Source organism: Eleginops maclovinus, chromosome 18 (assembly GCF_036324505.1).
Source record: "Eleginops maclovinus isolate JMC-PN-2008 ecotype Puerto Natales chromosome 18, JC_Emac_rtc_rv5, whole genome shotgun sequence".
Classification (NCBI taxonomy): Eukaryota; Metazoa; Chordata; class Actinopteri; order Perciformes; family Eleginopidae; genus Eleginops; species Eleginops maclovinus.
The window spans coordinates 3,057,999-3,080,926 of record NC_086366.1 but is presented as its reverse complement, the minus strand read 5'-3'; the positions used below and the strand labels follow the sequence as shown (position 1 = coordinate 3,080,926).

General features: G+C 43.2%; 1 protein-coding gene across 4 annotated transcripts in view; it reads left to right on the top strand.

Annotated features, from left to right (window-relative positions):
* pxylp1 (2-phosphoxylose phosphatase 1) overlaps positions 1 to 22,685 on the top strand; it is a 23,035-nt gene extending 350 nt beyond the window's left edge. Inside the window, exons 2-7 of one of the 4 annotated variants that reach the window (XM_063906380.1) lie at positions 750 to 849; positions 2,791 to 2,937; positions 12,073 to 12,261; positions 13,763 to 13,889; positions 19,989 to 20,128; positions 20,999 to 22,685. In XM_063906380.1, coding sequence (XP_063762450.1) covers positions 2,856 to 2,937; positions 12,073 to 12,261; positions 13,763 to 13,889; positions 19,989 to 20,128; positions 20,999 to 22,026 — 1,566 coding nt within the window. In that variant the 5' untranslated portion in view covers positions 750 to 849; positions 2,791 to 2,855 and the 3' untranslated portion in view covers positions 22,027 to 22,685. Of the gene's footprint in view, positions 1 to 749; positions 850 to 2,790; positions 2,938 to 9,649; positions 9,724 to 12,072; positions 12,262 to 13,762; positions 13,890 to 19,988; positions 20,129 to 20,998 lie in introns of those variants that run through there. The other 3 variants (XM_063906378.1, XM_063906381.1, XM_063906382.1) reach the window with 3 other exon arrangements.
* The last annotated feature ends 243 nt before the right edge of the window (positions 22,686 to 22,928 follow it).

Sequence of the window (22,928 nt, the reverse complement as noted above, 5' to 3'; positions counted from 1 at the left end):
TATCTCCACGTCCATTGTTCTTTATGAACCAGTCAGCTGTAGCTAACCTACTGCAGTAGTTAGTGTAACTAGCTAGCTAACTGTTAGCCAAGCGACGTTTCCCAGCAGATCGTGATCACCGTGTTTTAACTTATTGCAGCATTACGTAGTTACCGTGTTATATATAGTATTAACGTAGTATTAGAACAAAAGTACGAGCTGGGGAAACCATTCCTGAAGTGACGAATTAAGGGAGTCTTATTTTATTCTAGTCTGTATTTTAGTTTAATCATGTTCTATGTGTTTGATTGTATATTCTCATGCTGTTGATTAATCCCTTGCTGTCTTTGTATTTGTTAAAGCATGTTTTGAATGGTGCTATATAACTAACCTTTATTATTATTATTATTATTTATTCCGTGTTTTTTCCAGTAAGAAATATGATCATATATACTTAAGTCATCCCAATTTGGGACATTTTCCAACACAGCAGAATAAAAAAGACCTCCATCATAAGAAGTAAATAAAATAAACTATAAAGATTTACATTTATGCAGAATAAAATAAACAACATAGGCAAAACAGTGAATACTTACATACAGTACCAACAATGAAGGATATGTGTAGAGTATATGTGTTGAATATACAATACAAATACACAGACTAGAAAGCAGTGGACATTATGCTTGTCCAGCCCATCAAACTCACACACTTTTTAACATCAGCAGAATATTTACGGTGTTAAGTCACATTTAACTGTAACTCCTCAGGGGACCAGCCTGTATACGGTGTGTGTCGCCTACAGGATGTATGAGCAACTGAGCGGTAATCTGCACCTTTGTGGGGAATTTCAAGATAATCCTTCGTCAGGTCAGTGTAGGTTACATCACACAGAGGTGATGTACAGTCCGACAGCTGGGAAGGTTAATGTTACACCAGCTCTGTCAGGTTTTTGGTTATGATTGTGAAATGTAAAAAGTACACAAGGGTTTGACTGCATTTCGAGGATACATGACTTATAACATGTTGCATTTCTGAGCATTTGTTACACAGATTCTGGACGATGTCTGACCAAAACACCCTGAGAAACTCCTTCAAAATCGTTGCTGTGATTTGGTTTCTGCCACGTGATTGCAGGCATTTCTGTTCTGGAGATTGCCCCCTTATTGCTGATGTACCTATGAAAGCCACATGTCTTTAGTCTGTGGTTGATAAGTTTCATGAAGCTGTGATTATCCCGGAGCTCACAGCGGTTAATTATAAACAGAGACAAAGATAACTATGCTTAAAAGTGGGGTTCACATAGAGTGGGCTTGGAAAAGGTAGACTCGTTGGTGTCCATTAAGCCCATTTTCATTCAGATATATCAAGGCAACAGGTTCTTGCATCCCTCGTCAAAAATCAATATCAGTCAGTACAACAAAGTACACGTTAACCCTGGGAGTTTTTAAGCTGCATGTTGCAGTCTGAAACAGGGATGTAAGCAATATTTAATGTCAATAAGTGTCTTTCGTTGGATTTCGTATGACAAACCAACCAGTGACTACAGTTCTTGTACAATAAATGCTATAAATGTGTGAATATATGATGATTGTATACTTAATTGATAAGGAACTCAGCCTTAAACTGACTGGAGATTGGTGTAACACAACCTGAACTACATGTTAGTCGGCGGACAGTTGAAAAGGTCACAAGGTGCATATTTGTTGCTCCAATTCTCCCCGAGGCATCACTTTACTGCACCTTGGTTTAGATGTAGGCCTAAACACTTCTGTCTGGGAGTATTTTGAGACATCCTAATGGTAGGGTTTATTGTGTAGGGCTACATTTACTGCAGTTTAAGTTCCTTCCTCCCCCATGTCTCAGCTTGGTTTCCAACCCAGACTATTCATGGATGTGCATAACTGCTGGGTTCAGGGTGGAAAATCTTAAAGGCTGTCCCAGTGTATGTGAGGCACGGGAAACCTTTGACTTGATCTACCTACCGTAAGAATTCCCTTCATCTGTCCACTAAACTACAAACCCATACCACTTCTATGAAAATATCAACAACATACGCTAGTGGCTTTATCATTTCAGTATGTACTTAAACACACAAATAACTGCATACTAGTGAGTGACTTTGTGTATATGAGTTGTCAGATTTTCTTCCAGTAGTCGGTCAATCAGAAAACCTTTTGATTTACTATTTTGCACTGACCTAAGCACAAATACAACTTTCATGAAAGAGGCGAATATACAGAATTGCAACACAGCAGCATTACCGAAAAAGTTATTACATACTCCAGTTTCTTTCCCATTTTCCACCCGGTTCGTGACACGAGGGTAGATGCAATCTGCTGTAGTTTAAAGAGTGTGAGTAATAAAGACCAGGAGCAACACTTGGCAGGGTCATTTTGAAGCAAAGTCTTTTTTCTCTCTTAACAAACGTCCATAAAGCCAAATCATTTAGGCTAACTCTTGTAATGGTATACTTGTAATGTTGCTTATTTGCCTAAATGTAGAAAAAAGCCCAAAATAGAGTGGCAGCCAACTGCACAGATGTCTCAATTTTGTCTGAAATGGAAACCCCCCACCATGAGTATTTTAATGATTGGCAGTAACAATATGTTTCCAATATGTCATTTCCTTTTTCAAAAGTGGGGAAGTGTGACAGCTGTTCATCCTAAGCACCAGAGCCTTAGTATCGCTAGCTTCATCATGCCAAGAAAAATTCCCTAATCTCCAACAGTATAATCACTGAGAACAACGAGCAAGTTATTTCCACACTTCAGATCCATTCTCATAAACTCATCCACACGTTGTGTCCAGACAGCAGGGATGGGCGGTGATCTGGATGGCTGACGGACAGGAAGGAGGACCAATCACACGAGAAGATGCTGGCTCGTAACCGCTTCCTGCTACTGGTGGTGGTGGGGGGGGCCGCGCTAGCCATCATCAGTCTGAGCCTCCAGTTCTGTAAGTGCAACTCCACTGCTTTTTAGGCTGAGTATTCAGATTTTAATTTAAAAAATGAAAAAACAAAAAGCTCTAGAGGGGTGCAGGAATGAGTCCTAAATCCGGAAACGAGTTAGCATTTTAGCATCATATCATTTTACGAGTTTTTGTTAGATACCTGAAATAAGTCTGTCTTTGATAACCACATGTTTAAGAGATTTTACGTCAAATGTGTCAGTAAACATCCCTTTTTAACATCTTTCAAACATATTTTGTCTTTTAAACGATTGTTGCTAACGAGTGATTAAGGGAGACTGCCAAACATCATCATGTTGGTCATTAGCCGCCTTTAGCTTAGCGGTGGTGACGTGAAGTCACGTGACCGTGCTGTAGTTCCTTTATAGCCCAACATTAGTGCCTTTAGCTTAGCGGTGGTTACGTGAAGTCATGTGACCTTGCTATAGTTCCTTTATAGCCCAACATTAGTGCCTTTAGCTTAGCGGTGGTGACGTGAAGTCATGTGACAGCGCTGTAGTTCCTTTATAGCCCAACATTAGCGGCCTTTAGCTTAACGGTGGTTACGTGAAGTCATGTGACCTTGCTATAGTTCCTTTATAGCCCAACATTAGTGCCTTTAGCTTAACGGTGGTTACGTGAAGTCATGTGACCTTGCTATAGTTCCTTTATAGCCCAACATTAGTGCCTTTAGCTTAGCGGTGGTGACGTGAAGTCATGTGACAGCGCTGTAGTTCCTTTATAGCCCAACATTAGTGCCTTTAGCTTAACGGTGGTTACGTGAAGTCATGTGACCTTGCTATAGTTCCTTTATAGCCCAACATTAGTGCCTTTAGCTTAGCGGTGGTGACGTGAAGTCATGTGACAGCGCTGTAGTTCCTTTATAGCCCAACATTAGCGGCCTTTAGCTTAACGGTGGTTACGTGAAGTCATGTGACCTTGCTATAGTTCCTTTATAGCCCAACATTAGCCTCCTTTAGCTTAGCGGTGGTGACGTGAAGTCATGTGACGTGCTGTAGTTCCTTTATAGCCCAACATTAGCCTCCTTTAGCTTAGCGGTGGTGACGTGAAGTCATGTGACCGTGCTGTAGTTCCTTTATAGCCCAACATTAGCCTCCTTTAGCTTAGCGGTGGTTACGTGAAGTCATGTGACAGTGCTGTAGTTCCTCAAGGTGGTAAGCTTTTTACTTACTTGTTATAAGAGTGGCGTTAGTTGTGGAAATAATCGTGCTGATCTAAACGTGTTAGCATCATACATTTGTGATTTCCAGTGATCTTGTTTTCTGTAATATTTTAAATCCAATAGAAAAATCTTAATTGACTTTTTGTCCAGGGAGCCTTTGTGTTGCTAGCTTCTACAAAATGACATTCTACTTGAACAACTTCATTTCATTCAATAGAGAACTTGCTCAGTTCTTTTGTGTCCATGTCCTCTCATTGCTCTCCCATTGAGAGGACTCCATTCATACTGAAACAAAGCCGAATCCCCCAAAGGCTTCCTATAAATATCCAGCAGCCACGGTCTGACTGTGGAAGAGACTGGGTGGACACATCTGCTGGGTAATGCCTAGGTGTTCACGATTGTGTCTTTCCCCCACATGAAGTCATTGTTCAGGTATTGTGTTCGCCTCAGTGAGTCAGAGGAAACACCGCTCAGTGAGTGGAGACAGACGCTCCTCACAGGCCTGATTGGAAAAACAGAGGGTGTTGAGGTGTGCGGTACGAATGGAAATGTGTGTTCTCATGTGAAATGTTTAAGATAGAGTCACTTTTTTCTTCTTCCCTGAAAACCCCAGAACAATGATGCACTGATGACGCTTTTTTGTAGGCCGAACCAGAAGTTGGCATGACAAGGGCTTCCCCAAAAAGCAATGGGATTACTTTGATTTCTGTCTCTTGAAGAATAAAGTTTTGCAAACACACATTTAGGATGCCTTCAGGTTTGGTAAGCAGGATATTCTTCACACATTAACATCACTTTATGATTTTTGAAGTTTAAATGCAATTAGGAGGTATAAAGCTAACGTTGGGCTATAAAGGAACTACATCACGACACCACCGCTAAGCTAAAGGCGGCTCATGTCCTGCGTGATGACGTTTACTCGTCTCATTTATTCAGTTGATATCAACCACCAACTTTAAGACACGTAAGAGCTTCAGAAGTTCACCAGTTGGGTATTTACTATTTATTTATTCAACAGGAAAGCTTGTATTAACCACAGACCTTATTTCAGCCATCTAACCAAAAACTGTTCCGAATCAGAGGTACTTTATTTATCCCAAACTGGGAAATGTTTGCGTTGCAGCAGCGAAATACGAAGAGAAGCAAAACAAATAACAAATAATTAGAACTAAAAATAAAATGGATGAAAATGAAATATACAAATGTACAAAAAGGCAATAATGTAAATCAGTATAATGTACAGTATTCAGAGTGAAGGAGTGCATGTTGAGTCCAGTTCACAGAGAGGCTATGGAGCAGTGAGTTGTCTGACAGCCAGAGGGGAATTATTGTACAGAGTTATTGCAGGGGGCAGGAATGTTCTCCTGTACCTGTCCTTGTTGACTTTAAGACTAAGGGAACTGTATTAAATACTAACTAACTGCAGGCTTTTTGGACCAATTCCGGCTCCCCTCACATCAGAAGACTCGGGGTGCTTGTCTGGACCAGCCTACAGGATTACACTCGTATGAATCATGCGCCGTCACACATTTAGGATTAAAGAGGAATCAGAGCCACAGAGCTGGTGTTCTGGACTGCATGTTTGCCAACACCTTGTGAGCAGTCCATCAGGTTCTTTTTAGGATACTGTCCTCTCATTTGATTCAAATGTCAAAGCTTGTATTTCTTCCTAATCCCTCGTCTTCTGGTGCTTTAAATGCCATGAAAAATAAGAAGTGTCCAAAGGATACTAAGAGCAAGTGGGCCTTTCACCGAAATACAAACTTGCTTCTCCATCATCCCTCCCTCTCTCCCCCTCCACTACATAATAATGTGTGCTCAGTCGCCCGTGAGGTTGTTTGGTAAGTCTTATTAATGTCTGGCTATCAAACCCACTCTCATCTCCTGCCCTGTAATCTTCTCCTTTAATGAAACTCTGAGTTTAAAGAGGCCACGACGACAGAAATGGAAGAGTGTAGGTATTGCAGACACGCCCTTCTTCCAGAGTTCCTACTGTCTCTGGTTTTAATGTTTCCCGCACCAGGATTATGTTTTTATGCAATATGATACTATCCCTTTCTTGTACACATGATATCTCAGAAAAACCATGTGAACATTTCTTAAAATTTTGCACAAACTTGCCAAAAGATAGACTGATAAGACTCAAGCAGTCACATGCATTCCTGTCTTGAGCAGACGATATTTCTCAGATTAGGACAAGAGGAAATGTCTTAATTTGGCATCAAATACCCACTTGAACAAACACACATTCTGGGGCATTACTCAAGACATTGTAGACAAAATGATGACATTTTGGATGGCAGTTTAGTGGGTTTTCCTCTCGAAGTAGGTACACGTTTTAAACAGTAGTGCTGCTGGAGAAAAGAGCTGTCATTATTTATTCATCACACATAGTGTAGAGGAAGATTTGAGCTATAAACCAGGAGAAGCATGGCATGAAAGCGTTTGGGATTTCTCCTCATGTTTAATAGATTCTGCTTTTGTTCCACGTCTCAGGATCATTCTTTAAAATCCTCTTCTTTACCGTCGGCATTTCAGTCTGAAGTCTGTGTGCATGCAATAGCTTTTCCCCATCTTATGGATAAAAGCTCATCCAGGTATTTGAATATAGTTTGTTTATCATTTCCATGAGAGACTGAGTGACGGTTGTGGATCGATGGTGGAGTAAACGCCTCTCTCTGGCTACAGGCTACCTCAGATTAAAACAGGGAAGGCTGCAAACACAAAGACTGCGAAAGACGTCTGACTGACACGCGAGGGAAGATGTGACAGAGTCTCCAGAGAGGACAGCTGCAGGAGAGGCGCTGAAACACAGAGACGGAGAACTATTTTGAGATGTTAGCGGCAGAGAGGGGAAGGTGAAGCAGAGCTCGTTGGGAGTTAAGTGCTGCAGGAGTGCTGGCAGACTCACCGTGGGAAGAGGGAGTGTCAGGGGAGTGTAGAGAGGTAGAAGGAGAGGCTGACCCACAAAGATAGAAGGAGCTGGAATTAAATAAATGCCGGTTGGAGGTAGGGCTGGGTGATACATCGTTATTATATCAATATAGTTCTAAGAGACTTCTGATATTATGATGGTGTGTCCTGATTTGAAAGGCTACAGAAGAGGTTTAATGCCACATGGGCATTTAGAGATTCAAGTCAAAATTCTGACTTTTTCCTCAGAATTCTAAGAAATAAGTCAGATTTTTCAGTTTTATCTCTGATTTCAGACTTTAATCTCAGAACTTTTCGGTCGGATCTAAAAAGGATCTTCCATAAAAGGCTGTATAACTGTAAAATAATCAGAATGTTCCAGACGATTCTAGCTGTTATTATCAGTTAGATATATTTTCCAAGACAAACAGTACAAGTAGCTGTTCTTTTCTTTACCTTTACCCACTTAATTATCCACATAACCAATGATTTTGTGTTTAAACATTGTGTTAAACAACCACACTATCGTCACAACATCAATGTTGAGCTTCAAAAAGATCTCCCCTAGTTTATAGGCGAGGAGAAAACATTTGATAGCAGGTGAAATTTCTTAACGTCAGCTTCTGTAACTTTTCCAAAAGAACAACGACCTACCACCGGGCGTTGTTAAGCGTTAAACAGGCAGAGGTCGGAGCACTTTGCAGATCATTTTCTCCACATTCTTCACATTCTTACGTTCTGCACGGAGGATCGCCCCTGTGTCGCCAGAGACAGAGAGCTGACATCTGGATGGCGTCTGAAATAACGGCCTGCGCTGTTAGATTACTCTAAAGTAACGTTATGAGATAGGGCACTTTAAAAGCCCTGTAGGGAAAAAACTGTGTGTGGCAATAGTGTCGCGTAATCAGATTTGATGAATGCAACTCTTAGCTTAAACTTAGCCACCCAACAACAAGCTAACTCATGTCCAACAGACTTTGCACTCAGGACTTTATTGTTGGTTGTCTTTGTTTTTTTTTGACAATGTACACTGAAAGGAGTCCGTTCTAGTTCCTTGCTCTTTGGATCACTGTCGGTTCAACTTGCAAAACCACCAGAAGAACCAGTTTGCTTTTCCATCGTTCAAAACCCCAGACCAGATACATCATGACATCAGTATTTGGCTCGCTGCATTTCACCAAACCACCACCGCAAATGTTCCTCACAAAAGCAACGATGGCAGACTGCTGTGCTCATGCTGCTCTTACACCTAGGAATCCAGTCGAACTGCAGCCATGACTTCTCCAATAACTTTAAGACTCTTCTCCAGAATCAAAGGAAAATGATGTGATATGATATGCTACAAAGGCTTGACTGGAACATATGCTGTAACCACAAGGGTACAAAATCCCTCCTTTAGTAGTTTTTGTTTGTAAAATATCCTGAATGATGTTTGAGCATGTGCCGCACAGATACCGTGAGATCCAACAGGAAGAACATTCTGACTGTTCAAATTAACATAGACTGAAAGATACGGTAATATCAGATCGATGTCCTTATGAAAAAACTCCAGGGATTGAATCAACACGGTAAATCAATCAGGGGTCTCATCAGCACAACCCTAGCTTTCCTTGTGTTGCCCGGCATTACTGCTGAATTAAATGAGCACACGGATAATCCCTGTATCCCTGCAGATTGTTTATAAAGCAGTAAACGGTCTTAATGTGGATTAGTTTGCAGCGAGCAAGAGATGATGCATGTGATTCTCTGTGTGCAGCTGATATGATGTGAGAGGGCTGAAAAGATGGACGGCTGCAGGTTGCCATTAAAACCCAGTTGGACAAATTCAGGTGAAACCACATTGTGTGAATACCTGTTCTCCTCTCTGGATCACTGAGGGAGCTGACACACACTCTTCCAGGCAGAGCACCCTCTTTGCTTTCTCCTCCATGTAGAAGTCAAGCTGTGTGTGCATTTTAATGGGCTCCAGACTGAACAGGGTGTACCATGTTTAACTGATGAGTAAAGGTGCGTGTGTGTGTGTGTGTGTGTGTGTGTGTGTGTGTGTGTGTGTGTGTGTGTATGTGTGTGTGTGTCTAAGCGATGTGTTTTACCTTTAAAATTCTAGAGGAATGTAATATTTATAAGTGTCAAACTGAGACGTCAACTTTGTTCAAAGCAGCAGAATTTTGTGTTTGTAAGATTTAAGGGAAGGTGAGTGTAAAGTTGGAAATCCCTCCAAGCTTTTTCCTACTGCCTCTTTTAGTGTGGGTGCAGTCATTTGTCATGTGTGTGTGTGTGTGTTTGTGTGTGTGTGTGTGTGTGTGTGTGTGTGTGTGTGTGTGTGTGTGTGTGTGTGTGTGTGTGTGTGTGTGTGTGTGTGTGTGTGTGTGTGTGTGTGTGTGTGTGTGTGTCTGTTTGTGAGTGTGCCAGTGCTGCGTATGCACTCGGTAATGTTGGGCAGCGACTTACAAAAGCGCCATTGTGGAGGTGACTGTGGCTGAGCTGGCCTCCAGAACTTTGGTTAGTTCAGGCAGGCGTGTGTTTGTGTGTGTGTGTGTGTGGGGGGGGGGGGGGGGGGGGGGGGCAGTGTATGTGGTGCAGAGCGTAGAGGGGGACAGGTTTTTGGTAATGAATAAGCTCCAGTGTGCGTGGCTGAGCAGTCGTCAAAATGGTCTCTGCTGTCGCCGTACACCTTCTCCTCTTCCTCGTCGGCGGTGAGTTTATTCTATTGCTTCATATAGAAAATCACCAGCAGGTCGTAACAAAGATCTGGACTTTATTTATTCAAGTCAAGGAGTTGTTGTTGCTAAGTCTTTGCCACAGCTTGAGCTCAGCTGTTGGGAGAATGTTTTGCAGTTGGAAAAATCAGAAGTGAGTTGAAGCTGCAGAACTGAGAGTCTGCCTCCTGTAGATAAACAGCGGCTCTACTCCGAACATGTTGTTGTTCTTGTTGGTTTTTTGTTTGTGATCTCAAATTGCTTTTCCAAAGCTATATGGTACACTGTGTTTAGCTTTTGTACAAGAATGTGTCGTGCTCCATGATGGTTAAATAAGCGATGCTATCATTTTTAGCAACTCAAAACAAAAGCAGTAAATTCAGCATTGTAATCAGTCTGTTGTTTACTTGGTTCTAGTTTTGTTTTGTTTGTTTATTTATACAAAATTGCAAACAAATGTCCATCATATTTGCAAAAGGTGACACATTCATATACTTTATTTTGTCCTAACTGTTTGAAACATAATCTACTTACAGAAAATGAGCAACTCCACTCGATGAAAAGAGTTTCTCTATGTTTTCAAATGATTTTGGGCTAATTGATGATTTGGTTTTTCCTTTTTAGAATAATTCATTTATATATATAATGTAGGAAAAGGGTGAAGCATGTATGTGAGAATGTCCCAAAGCAGAAGGAAATGTTGTGTTATGAAATGTCCAATGATCCCAAACAGAAAAGCAGAAAATGAGTCGGTGTTCAGTCAGTTGTCAAACTTTATCGGGCGCTATCTCAGAAACCCGGTGCTGGGAGCTCATAAACGTGGGTGGATATTTACAGAAAACGTCCATGTCTGCAAATCTGAACTTTATGAGCTCAGCTGGAGACGAAGGGGAGATGGAAAAACTGTTGCAGGAGAGCGAGAAAGAGAGACACACACAACACACGCTACAGTATACACACCGTGTGCAGACAGTGGCTGTCCGAGGGTTGTTATAGCGATGAGAGACCATTAGCTCTTTGTGCTTTACGAGGCAGGCAGCGCCTCTCTGCTTTCTCTGCAGCAGGATGTAATATTTGCACAGATGCCTGTTTGAATTTCTGATGTGTGTGTGTGTGTCAGTGTGTGTGTGTGTTCCATAAGTAGGATTTTATTTCCCTCTTGCCAAAGGGCCAGCTTCCTTTTCTTCAGAGTTGGATCTTTGTGAATGGGACCTTCCAGTTCCCACATCTCTGCTCTTATTGGACCATTGCTGCCCGGGGTCACAGGTCACTGGTGTCCCGGCAACCCACACTGAGGGGATTTGGGCTATAGAGCTGTCAACATGGAGAGGAACTACAGTGGAAATGCTTTTCCTAATACCATGCACTCCGTCACTGCTGGTTCAGTTGGCCGTACTGCTGTTCTTCTTCCCATTTAGGAATTAGGGTTCTCTAAATCATTCTTAAATCTGCTATTTAATTGACCAGTTATCAGCACGTCTCTAAGGAAGGTAATGCTGGTCTTTCGGAATAAATATGTGATGAATTGCAATGCCAGTTGTGTACAGACATTCAAGGCCCCCAGATATTCCTCTACCCCCGTAGTCAGCGTTCAGGCATGCCACCTCGAATACCACTTTATCTCTTCCCTTGAGAAAATAGGTTTGTCTCGAACCTGAAAAGATCTTCATCTCACCTTGTGGCTGCAGCAGAAGTCTATGTCAGTTCTCTGGACGTAACTTTAAAGAAATATTTCAGTGTCCTCCATCAAGTCGAGCTCTCCCGTGCTCTCGTGTGTTTCGAGTCCTTGCTCCAGAACTTTCCGGATGGACGGACGGACGGATGGATGGATTGTAATGGCTTTGGTGATCACCTACCATCTAGTGCCACATTTCTGGTTTTAAGTGGCAATTTATAGCAATCCATCCACCTTATATTGGGGCCTTAGTCCAGTTTCCACCTGTACTTAAGCCTTATTCTGCTTTTGGGTTTGTAGTGTGTGATATAGGTTTGTGTGCATGTAAATGGTCTGCTTATGTACTGTAGCACTGGCACTTCTATTGGCTAGCGTTCCAACGCATTGTACGTGATTGGCTAAGGGGCGGGACATCTCTAAGCAGGTTGACCAATCACAACAGAGCAAGCCAGCTAACCAATCAGAGCAGACTGGGCTCTGGTTTCAGACAGAGGGTGAAAAGAGGAGCTGCAGCACAGGCAGTATGAGAAAAATAAAGAGCTCTTTGAACATTAAAGAGAGTAAACGTGTCACAGTAGAGGCACTAAATACTAATAAGAACCTGAAAATGAATCGCCTGTTTTAACAGGATTTATATTTAGCATTTTGTCCTTCTATCTGTGTTTCCACAGTGAACCTGCTCCCCACCACTCCCCTCCTGGAGGAGCGCCTCTTCCAGGCCGCAGATGGAGGTGTTGGGGGCGCCGTGGGGAAGAGCAGGAAGAGAGTGTTCCCCGTGCCTCCCACCCAGGAGCCGAACCCCATAGCGGAGGCTTACAGCTACTGCAACACCCCCAACCGCACCGAACAGGCCTGGGAGGGTGAGACCTGCACCCTCACTCACAACTTCTGTCTCATCCCAACCAGGACTGCAATCTGTGGACGTGATGGGATTTAGAGCTTTTTTACATATAGAATTTTACATATAGATACAATTTTTTAATTAAAACAAATATTGTCTTTGTCCCACAGCGAGGAAATAACGTTAATTAAATAATATCAAATACATATTCAACTATGGTTTAAAAAAAGAAGAATAAGAATTATAAAGGAGGTGAACATATAAGAGATGAAGTAGCCAGCAAAACAAAAATCCATTCCAGTCTGAAGTAGTGAAGTTTCTTTTCTCCAATTCAGTGTCATAACCTCTCCATTTCAGAGCATTAAAGACCCAGTAAGATCCCCTCTCCCACTGCTGTCATCACCCCGTTTGATGGACAGCGTCTAAATACTTAATATAGTACTCATGTCAGATTTAGTGTGACAGGACTCGGGGGATGTGTTAATTGTGGGAAAGTCATTTCCACTCGATTGCATCATCCATAATGCCACAGGGCTCTCTCTCTCTCTCTCTCTCTCTCTCTCTCTCTCTCTCTCTCTCTCTCTCTCTCTCTCTCTCTCTCTCTCTCTCAGTGTGGAGTCATGTTTTTTTTTATTAACAACTGTAACGTCAGCACAGCCTGAGGCAATCATACAAATATCTCCACCGCCTCAGACGAGTTGTTTCAGCCACCTCTGATTAAAGTTTACTCTGTTCATCTCTGCGTGGTGGCTCCAGTGTCTTTTAGATTCAGTTAGAAACAAACCAACCCTCTAGAAGTGTCATGATCATTGTCTCCTGTTAAACACAATCCCCTCCCCTTCACTCACAGACAGTGAACAGATGTGATAGATGTTATTCTGCGGTGCCAGGGCCGTTAGTTTGGTAAACAAACACGTCCCTTTGTAAGACGTGGCATGCATCAACTCTCCTATTGGATCTCATGAGGTTCAGTTTCCCCTTCAATTTGAATGATTTGACCGAGTAGAGTTTATTTTAACATGCTTACTAAAACCCTGCAGGATATTATTATGTCCACTTAGGGAAAACATACTTGCAGGGAAGTTTGTATAGCTATCTCTTTCACAAACATTTGCTCATTTTCAAACTTAGCAAACAGAACATTTCATTTGGGAATGTTTTTCAGTCCTCTTCCGTTATCTCCGTTACTTTTTTAGTTAACTATTTGAAATGTAGTTAGTTTAACTTAGTTTACAAGAGCTTTAACACAGAAAACATTGGCCTGATGCATGTCACAAAGACACTGATGTACGTCAGACGCTCTTCATCTATTATATCTCTCTATGGCTGAATAGGTTCTTGTCTTTCCTATTCAAGGTCTACTTGTGTTCCAGTTAAAACCAGTATAAAGTCTTTGATGTTATTCTTTTAGAACAAAAGCAACAATATAAGTTATGGTGAATCTGTCACTGATATTAAAACGATTGTTTCCTTTTCTTCTTGTGGGAAATTGTGGATGCTGATGCGCGTTTCCTCCCCAGGTCACAGTCCCGCCGACTACAAGCTGCTGTCGGTGCAGGTGATGATTCGCCATGGTGACCGTTACCCTCTCTACTACATCCCCAAGACCAAGCGGCCCGCCATCGACTGCACCCTGTCCACCAGCAGGTACACACGTGTCCTCAATGCTGTGGAAAATATCTATGTTTCTCAATGTCATCTTTACTAGTTGCCAGGAAAATCTTGGTTTTGAGATTATTACTTTTGTTATATTACCAAGGTTTCAAAGTTGTATTGGTCATATGCACAGACAGAACAGATTGTTGCTGGGGTGATGGGGGTCTTATCCTACCGGCCTTCTTGCTACACCGCTGGGTGTAGGGGTCCTCCATGGATGGCAGCGCCGTCCTGGTGATGTGCTGAGCAGTTTTCACCACCCTCTGTAGAGTCTTACGGTTGAGGGCGGTGCAACTACCATACCAGGCTGTGATGCAGCCAGTCAGGATACTCTCGATGGTGCACCTGTAGAAGTTGCAGAGTATCCTGGAGTCCATGTTGAACTTCCGCAGCCTGCGGAGGAAGAAGAGCCGCTGTCGAGCCGTCTTGGGTATGACCCTGGTGTGATGTGTCCATGTCAGGTCCTCACTGATGTTTCCCCCGAGGAACCTGAAGCTGCTGACTCTCTCCACAGGAGTCCCTTCGATGGTGATGGGTGTGTGTGCCTCTCTCTGCCTCTTCCTGTAGTCCACAATCAGCTCCTTTGTTTTGCTGACGTTGAGATGGAGGTTGTTGTCCTGGCACCAAGATGTCAGGGCTCTGACCTCCTCTCTGTACGCCGTCTCTTCGCCGTCTGTGATCAGGCCGATGACGGTCGTGTCGTCAGCAAACTTGATGATGGGGTTGGAGCAGTTCTTCCAGTTCTGCAAGAGAGTGTAGTTCTTTGTGGTGTGTCCTCCCTTTCCTGTCACCTCATTCATACACCTGCACCAACTGTCCAAAATAGTAGATCACAATATATCTAAACTAAATAATAGGACATACCAACAATAAATCACTCATGTTGATACCAGGTCTTTTAGCCAGAATTTGCTTTCCTCTGTTTTTCACTGGGTCACAGTTTTAAGTCAATATAACTTATCTATTCGATTTTGGATCTTGTTTTATAGAGATTAAGAGGCTGGCACATCTAAGGCAGAATATACAGGACAACAGTCAGTGAAAACAGCCATTTGTTTTTGGTTATCTGTAAAAAACACAGAATGGAAAGGAGGGGGTTAACAGGGGGAATGAATGTGTTTCTTGTGTAGAGAAGATAGAGGCTTTATTCCCACAGTTTCAATTAATCCAGGTCAGAGTTAAGGGCACAGAATGCCACAGGGATTGAAGCCGGTTTCCCCAGCAGAGCCCCCCGCTCCCTCTTTGTAGCGCTTAACGAGCCGGAGAGCCGGTGAGACACCAATTACTCCCCCAGCTTCTCCCACAAAAAACAGAAAGTAAGCTCAGTGTGTTTGTGAGGCAGCACTTGTGTGTGTTTAACATTTGAAAAATCAGGTTGCGTGTGTAGGCGTTGAACATCTCCCTCGGTGTGATGTGTCAGCGGCAGCGGGTGGGTTTGCTCAGCTACATCTGTTCTGCTGCGCTCTGGTGCCGACGGATACACACATAAAGACACGATTACTTGTGTGCATGGGTCTGTTGAGGCAGAGTTGTTATCTCGCTTCATTTGAGAAGGCAGAACGTCGCCGCTGCACAAACCAGGAGAGTGGAAAACACACACACACACACACACACACACACACTCTCACGGCTCAAACGAATATTCTTATTTTCTGTATTTCATTTTCCTAGTTCTCTCGGCTGTAGCCTTTCCTCTGTCCTTAACAGTCTGTCTCTCATTGGCTCCCCTCCCCTCCCAAAAGGCCCAGATAAGAGTGCCTGATTGGGAGTTATTAAAAGCCAGCAAGCCTCTGAACTTCAGCTTCAAGAGGAGGCGGAGATTTGTGCAAACTATTCCTGTGGATTCACATGAACTAACAAGCCTCTATTTTCGAATCCAGAATATTTTGTTTTCTCACATGTTTTTCACACACACACACACACACACACACACACACACACACACACACACACACACACACACACACACACACACACACACACACACACACACACACACACACACACACACACAGTTGGGAGTTTTTATTTAGACCATATGGTCAATAAATACCCTGTGTGAAATCCCCTTTTTTTAGGCCTTTGTACCTGACCTCAGATTTATCCAATCAGCTGTGCACATCTGGACGCTGTAATCTTCGGCGTTGGCCCGGTGACACACAGGTGTGTCTGCTACACACTCTTAATTATAGCTATTAGATATTTTCATCGCACTTTACCTTTGAACTTCAGCTGAATGTAGGCCATGCAGCGGCACACGAGCCTCTTGTGATATCAAAGACAAAGTCCACTCTCTTATCAATAATGTGTGTGTGTGTGTGTGTGTGTGTGTGTGTGTGTGTGTGTGTGTGTGTGTGTGTGTGTGTGTGTGTGTGTGTGTGTGTGTGTGTACAAGCTGACTCAGCAGTAGATTGTGAGGTCATTTAGATCTAGTTGTTGTTGGCTGTCATTGTTAAGAGAAAAAGAAGAGTTGAAAACACAAATGTGGCATGCGTGTTTGCCTTTGGAGGAACGTTGAGTCTCTGTAGAAAAGGGAAAAGCATAAACATTTACTTGCAAGTATTTTGTATATTTTACTGACCATGTTAGCATTATCTTAGATTTCTCCTCCCTTCATATTGCAGACGGCTAATGATCATCCTTATCCTGCTTTTAGTTGTTGAATTAAACAATCTACTCTAGCTGCTTCTTTTCTTTTTGCCTTTTCCACTAATACAGTTCATATCATATCCCTGGTTCTGATGATTATTTATCTAAGATATATTTGGGTACACATCAGTAATCAACCTTACTATATATTCGCGTTATCAAAGTCCTTTCTCAAAGCACAGCCAAACGGAAGTGTGACGCTTTACTGGATAAAGGTTGTGTTCCTGAGCCGCCACACTAAGGCGGAAGGAATGAGCTACAAAGTGTGTTTGGATTATTTGTGGTTTGGATGTGCTCCTTTAGCAGGAAAATAGAGAATATTACCAGCTTATTAAATATGTCAGTGTGTTCTCTTCTCATTTTAATGTAGGTAGTTCTGTTTTTATCTACAGCAGCCTGTAATTACTGGGATCTGAACTAGCATATGCCCAGGGCTGGATCCTTAGAGAGGGCTCAGTGTGTGAGTGTGTGTGAGAGAGTGTGTGTGCTGGCACCAGCTTGCAGACCCACTGTCTCTGTCTGCGGTTAACTGAGCTCTCTTCTGTATACAGCATCTCTCTCCCTCTCGTTTCTCTCCCTCCTCCAGCAGTACAGTCTTTTTTTAGTTTTTCTGCATCCCATTTACTCTCCTTTCAGCCTGGCTCTCTCCAGTGTTTGGACCACATCATCTCTTATCCTCTCCTGTTCATTCCTACCCCCCATTTTACCCATGTTTTCCTCCTTTTTTCCTCCCTCGTCACTAAGCTCCATGCCCGTCCTATCCAGTGGTAATAATCCCCGCTTAATGTAATTGGGCTCTGTAATCTCTGGTTAGCAACAATCGTCCTAATAGAAGACCAGGCCGGCTCTTTGTCCACACCAGTGTCCCGGTGCGCTGACGTCTGGCCTCCTGATTCAGCCAATTAAATCTGGATTCCCCCAAACTCCCCTCAGCTAACTTATCTGCAGCAGAAAGCAGCACCGGCTGGCCACAGTATCTCCCTCATTTCCCCTCTCATGTTCCTGGTGATGGAGGAGGGGAGTAATTATTACATGTAACAGGATTATGTAATCAACATAAAAAGGGATGCAACCAGATTACTGGTATATTTGTTTTAATGGGGACAGGATAACACTCATGTTCAGGTTCATATCAGTACGTAGTGTCTCTACTGTCTCCATGCTTTAATGTTCAGAAAGCTCTTTATGTTTCTCATACTGCCTGTGCTGCAGCTCCTATTTTCCCCCTCTGTCTGAAACCAGAGTCCAGTCTGCTCTGATTGGTTAGCTGACCGGCTCTGTTGTGATTGGTGAACAGGTTAGAGATGTCCCGCCCCTTAGCCTATCACGTACAATGTGTTGGGGCGCTAGTCAATAGAAGCGTGAGTGTTAGTGATGTCACTATGTTCCTGAAGGAAACAACCGAGTCCATGGAGGCGTTTCATGAAGGATTTTGGCCTTTGCAGACCATTTACATGCACTACAAATATATAGAACACACTACAGGAAAGGCAAAACCCCAAAAAGCGTAACAGGGCCTCTTTAAAATAAAGAACAGTACACATATTGTGATGCACCTGCACTCACATCATCAATCATCCTGGCCGCTGGTTCAAAGAGCGCCTTTCCCCCTCTTTGTTTGCACTGCATGTGCCATACAGGTGATATTACTGCTCACACAGAAGAGAGTAGATGGTGACGACTGCTGCTGATGCAACGTGACAACCAAAGAACAAAGCCCTCAAAACTAAAAAATGTAGGTTAGCGTCAAAGAGATCAGATAGCAGAGCTTTCAGTTTCACAAAAACAGGAACTGTATGAAGAATGACTGCCTTGTAGCCGGAGAGAGTAGATGCATGATTACTGTGCTCCCTTTGTTGCAAAAACAAAACGGATTAAGGGTGATGACAGAAGGTTGTGTTTTTATGTGCTGTCCCTGAACCAGCGATCACTATGGAAACTGTGTGTGTGTGTGTGTGTGTGTGTGTGTGTGTGTGTGTGTGTGTGTGTGTGTGTGTGTCTTTCTCTCTTTAATCTGAGCTGCACAGTTGAGCTGCAGCTCCCACAGATTTGATATATTAAAGTGTAATCTTCAATCATCTCTAATCTATCAGATCACCAACTGCTCCTCTGGCTGCCGTGACCCCTGTGTGTGTGTCAGTGTGTATGTGTATGTGTGTGTGTGTGTGTGTGAACGTAAGTGTGTGTCCCAAGGCAACACATTCTTTCATCTTTTTATGTCTCCATTTCCCACATTCCCTCCCTCTTACATTGGGCTGTAGTGCAGCGGTGTTAGAGGGACACCTGCTGGTGGATGAAGGAAGTGCTCCCTGAAGGCCGTTGGAGACTGAAATGTAAATGCAGTCAGTGTCATTGTTAAAGAGAGAAGTGACGTTGACCCACAGATGTCTACAGCCCTGTTTGATGAGAGTATATATATGGATTATTTGTCTTTCATATGACTAAAAAAAGCTATTTAAACCTGAAGAAATTGAGTTTACAGTGATGGTTAATTGAGAACATATTCAGGTCACTTCTTTATTGACGGGAGCAATCTAAAACGACCATAAACAACATTTATACAACCACAGTAACAACAATCTAATACTTTTTTACGCTGATGTCTTTATAAAAAATGATGGAAGGCAGCTGTAGTCGAAAACCTCAGTAGAAACTTAAAATATAAAGATAAACTGAGGCTGCTAAATAAGGTGTATGTGCTCTGTTGATACTGTGACCTGTCAGAAGGTCAGCTGTAAAAACAAATACTTAAGAAAGAATTTTGGGGGATTCATAAAAGGACTCTTGTAAACCAGATTTGTTGCAGTAAATTAGATATTTCTTTTCAAATCATTCTTCTTTTTGTTCCACCCTCAATGAAATATGAATTCAGGCAAGGGTCCGTCGACTGGAAGACATAAAGAGAACATATCCCCTCTGCATATCAGTGCTTTAGTTTAACTGTAAACATATTGCTGTTTACATTTTGAGTTCCTTTTCTTTTCTTTACCTTTATTTTATGTAAACACATTAAAAAAAATGCTATTTTACACCAGGATTATTTCCTAAGTTGTACTTCTGCCTCATTCAAGTCATCAAACTATCTTGTTGCAAAACCACACATGTTTTAAATCCACAGGGACATTGAGACAGCAGCACACGCTCTGGTTTGAACAGGAAGCTCCTCTGAGTCTGTGAGAAACTGTGATTGGATCTTCTTTAAAATACAGGAGAGAGTCCAGTGTGAATGTTTGCCTGTGTGTGTTGCATTAAGTCACATGACTGTATGGTTGAAGTGGACTTATACCGTTGCAAAACAGTAGAACTATCTGTGAATTTACACCATGTTCGTCCTAATATTAGCTGTAACCTCTAAGCCAAAGGGATACATTCGTACACTGACGATGCACACCCGTGGATCAGGTCTGTCTCTTACCATTACTCTCCCCTCCCCGCCCACAGGAAGCCGTCCCACCCCCTGCTGAACGCCTTCATCCGTCACATGGGTCAGGGGGCCCGCGGCCACTGGGAGTCTCCACTGGGTTCTGTCCCCCGCCTGCCCAACCACAGCGCCTGTGAGATGGGAGAGCTCACGCAGACAGGTGGGCTGAACCTCGGTACACCCTAACCCACTGAGTAGAATCAGTGCCCAGGGTTGTTTTAAAGTAGGCTTCATTTATAACTCAGACATTCCAATTCTGAGTCAACATTTGAATGCTGCTCTGCATTTGTCCTTTTTTTGTTAAATTTGCATGTATATTCCTTCTGTTATAAACCGGTGCAGACAGAGGTTAGGCTACACCAATTATTTTGTTGTCAAGTGTTAGTCCACATTCATTGAAACCAGACAGATTTAATATTCATATATTATATCATTTACTAAATATGAAGTTAATTAGTTGGTGTTGAGCCTTTTAAAATCACTGCACATACTTCATTCTCACAGTCAATGTTCATTCTAATAGTGCTTACTATTTAATGTATGTATATCTCTTGTAAACATTTCCTCCAATTTTTGTTTTGTATTCGTTTTTTAAATATTTTTTACAATATATCTATATTTAGTTTACAACTTAATCCCTTTTGCTGTATTCCCCATAACCAATGAGGATTTGTATTCTCTCCTGCTCGTTGCAAACAAAGGGAGGCACACCTTTTCAAAGTCATTAATATAATATAAGCTATTTATGAACACTAAAAACTAATTCAATCCAATTCATCTATTTTTTCTAATGAGGATTATATTTGGGGTTTAAATCTTTTTGGAAGATTCATTAAAAAGTATCAGTAGAAGCGTCAAATAAAAAAAAGGAGGCATTCAGTTCTGTTTAGTTTTTGTTGATTTCTCTCCAACCCGTGTACTACTGAACGATTCTGCAAATGAGTCAGTAATAATTACCTTTAGATTCTTGAGATGCTTTGTTAAACAGTACAAATATCAATTAGTCATCTTGTTTACTTTTTTTTCCCAGGTGTGGTTCAGCACCTCCGCAACGGGCAGCTCCTCCACAAAGCCTACCGGCGGCACAACTTCCCCCCCGCAGACTGGTCGCCCCGCCAGGTGTGGCTCGAGACCACGGGTAAGAGCCGCACCCTGCAGAGCGGCCTGGCCTTCCTTTACGGCCTGCTGCCGGACTTCGATTGGACCAAGCTGACCGTGCGGCACCAGTGGAGCACGCTGTTCTGCGGCTCGGCCTGCGACTGCCCCGCCAGGAACCGCTACCTGGAGGAGGAGCAGAGGAGGCAGTACCGCCTCCGGGTGAGCGACACCGAGCTAGAGAGGACTTACGCGGACATGGCACGGACTTTAGGGCTGCTCACCCGACAGCTCCGGGCTGCCAACCCCATAGACTCCCTCCTGTGCCACCTGTGCCACGGCATCTCTTTCCCATGCGTTCCCACGGGAGACGGCGCCACCGGATGCCTGACGATGGCGCAGTTTGCCGTCATCCGTCGACAGCAGTTAGACGATGAGGTGGATCGGAGAAGAGTTGGACTGTACCACAAATACGCCATCTTGGCCATGTACCCCTACCTCAACCGGACTGCCAGCAAGATGGAGCGCGTTGCCAAGGACAACGAGGCGGGCAGACCGCGGCGTGCAGGAGGCGAGGAGGTCTTCTCGCTGTCTTCCGCCCACGACGTCACCGTGGCCCCGCTGCTGAGCGCTCTTGGACTAGAGGAGGCGCGCTTCCCACGTTTCGCGGCACGGTTAGTCTTTGAGCTGTGGAAGAGTCCTCCGGCCGCGCAAAGACAGCAGAAGAAGAAGAAAGCTGGGAAAGGGGAGAAGGCGAATGCGAAAGACGGGGCGGTGTTCATCAGGGTGCTGTACAACGGCGAGGACGTGACATATCACACGCTGTTCTGTCACTCGCACGTCACACGCACGAACCAGCCCCTCTGCCCTCTGAAGAACTTCCTGTCTTTCGTCCAGAGGGACATGTTCAGGGTGGTTAGCGCCACGTCCTACCACGAGGCGTGCTACAAGCGCCCTGGCTGACGGGGAGGAGCGTCACTCCTCTTGTTTTTTTAGTTGTTTTCCACTTTTGAAGACGGTGCACTTTTACGCTGCTCATAAAATCTTTATAAATGTATATAGCGGTACATTCCTGAGCACACACACACAGTACTGTACATCACGTCTCTGTAAGATCAGCGTCTTACCTCTTTTGAATACGGTCTGATTTTTTAAGCGTCTCCGTAAGACATGAGTCATGCAAGGGAAGTTGTCTGGCACTTCGCCACTTTACTCCATTACACCATGCAATTCCAGTATTCCCGAATGCCTGCGAGAAAAAAGGAATATTTAAACTGGAAATGATATGCTGAATTAATGATTCCTGGGAAATACTTTGAGTACAATAAATCTTTTCAATGAAAATTACACTTTGGGCTGATTACGGCCACTTTTAGCTCATTCATTAGACCGTTTATCCGTGGCACCCTCTGTTTAATAATGAGGGTTGTTTCTATACTTTGACACATTGCTGTATGTCTTTTCTTCTACTTGTTTTGGAAAGACAGACTGTGGTACTTTGAAACTGACATTTGTTTTCTTACAGAACTGAATCTGCATTCATATCAGTTGGTGATTTAACAGATGATTCACTGTTCTTTATTTTGCTTGTAGGAAACTGAAATAAAGGTTCATTATGCGCAGACATGTTGAAATCACTTGCTGAAATGTGGTTTCCTGTCGGTATGCAGTATTTAAAATGCAGTCTGTTATACTCGTCCACCACTGGATGGCGTATTAGCTCCACAAACCTCCTCCATCAGCTGCCATCAGTTATCCACTTTGTCAACAGTGCTGCAGGAGCCCGGCACACAGTCGATAAATTCATATAAATGTTAAAATGTTGTGTGCCTAACCTCCCCCCCCCCCCCCCCCCCCCCCCACCA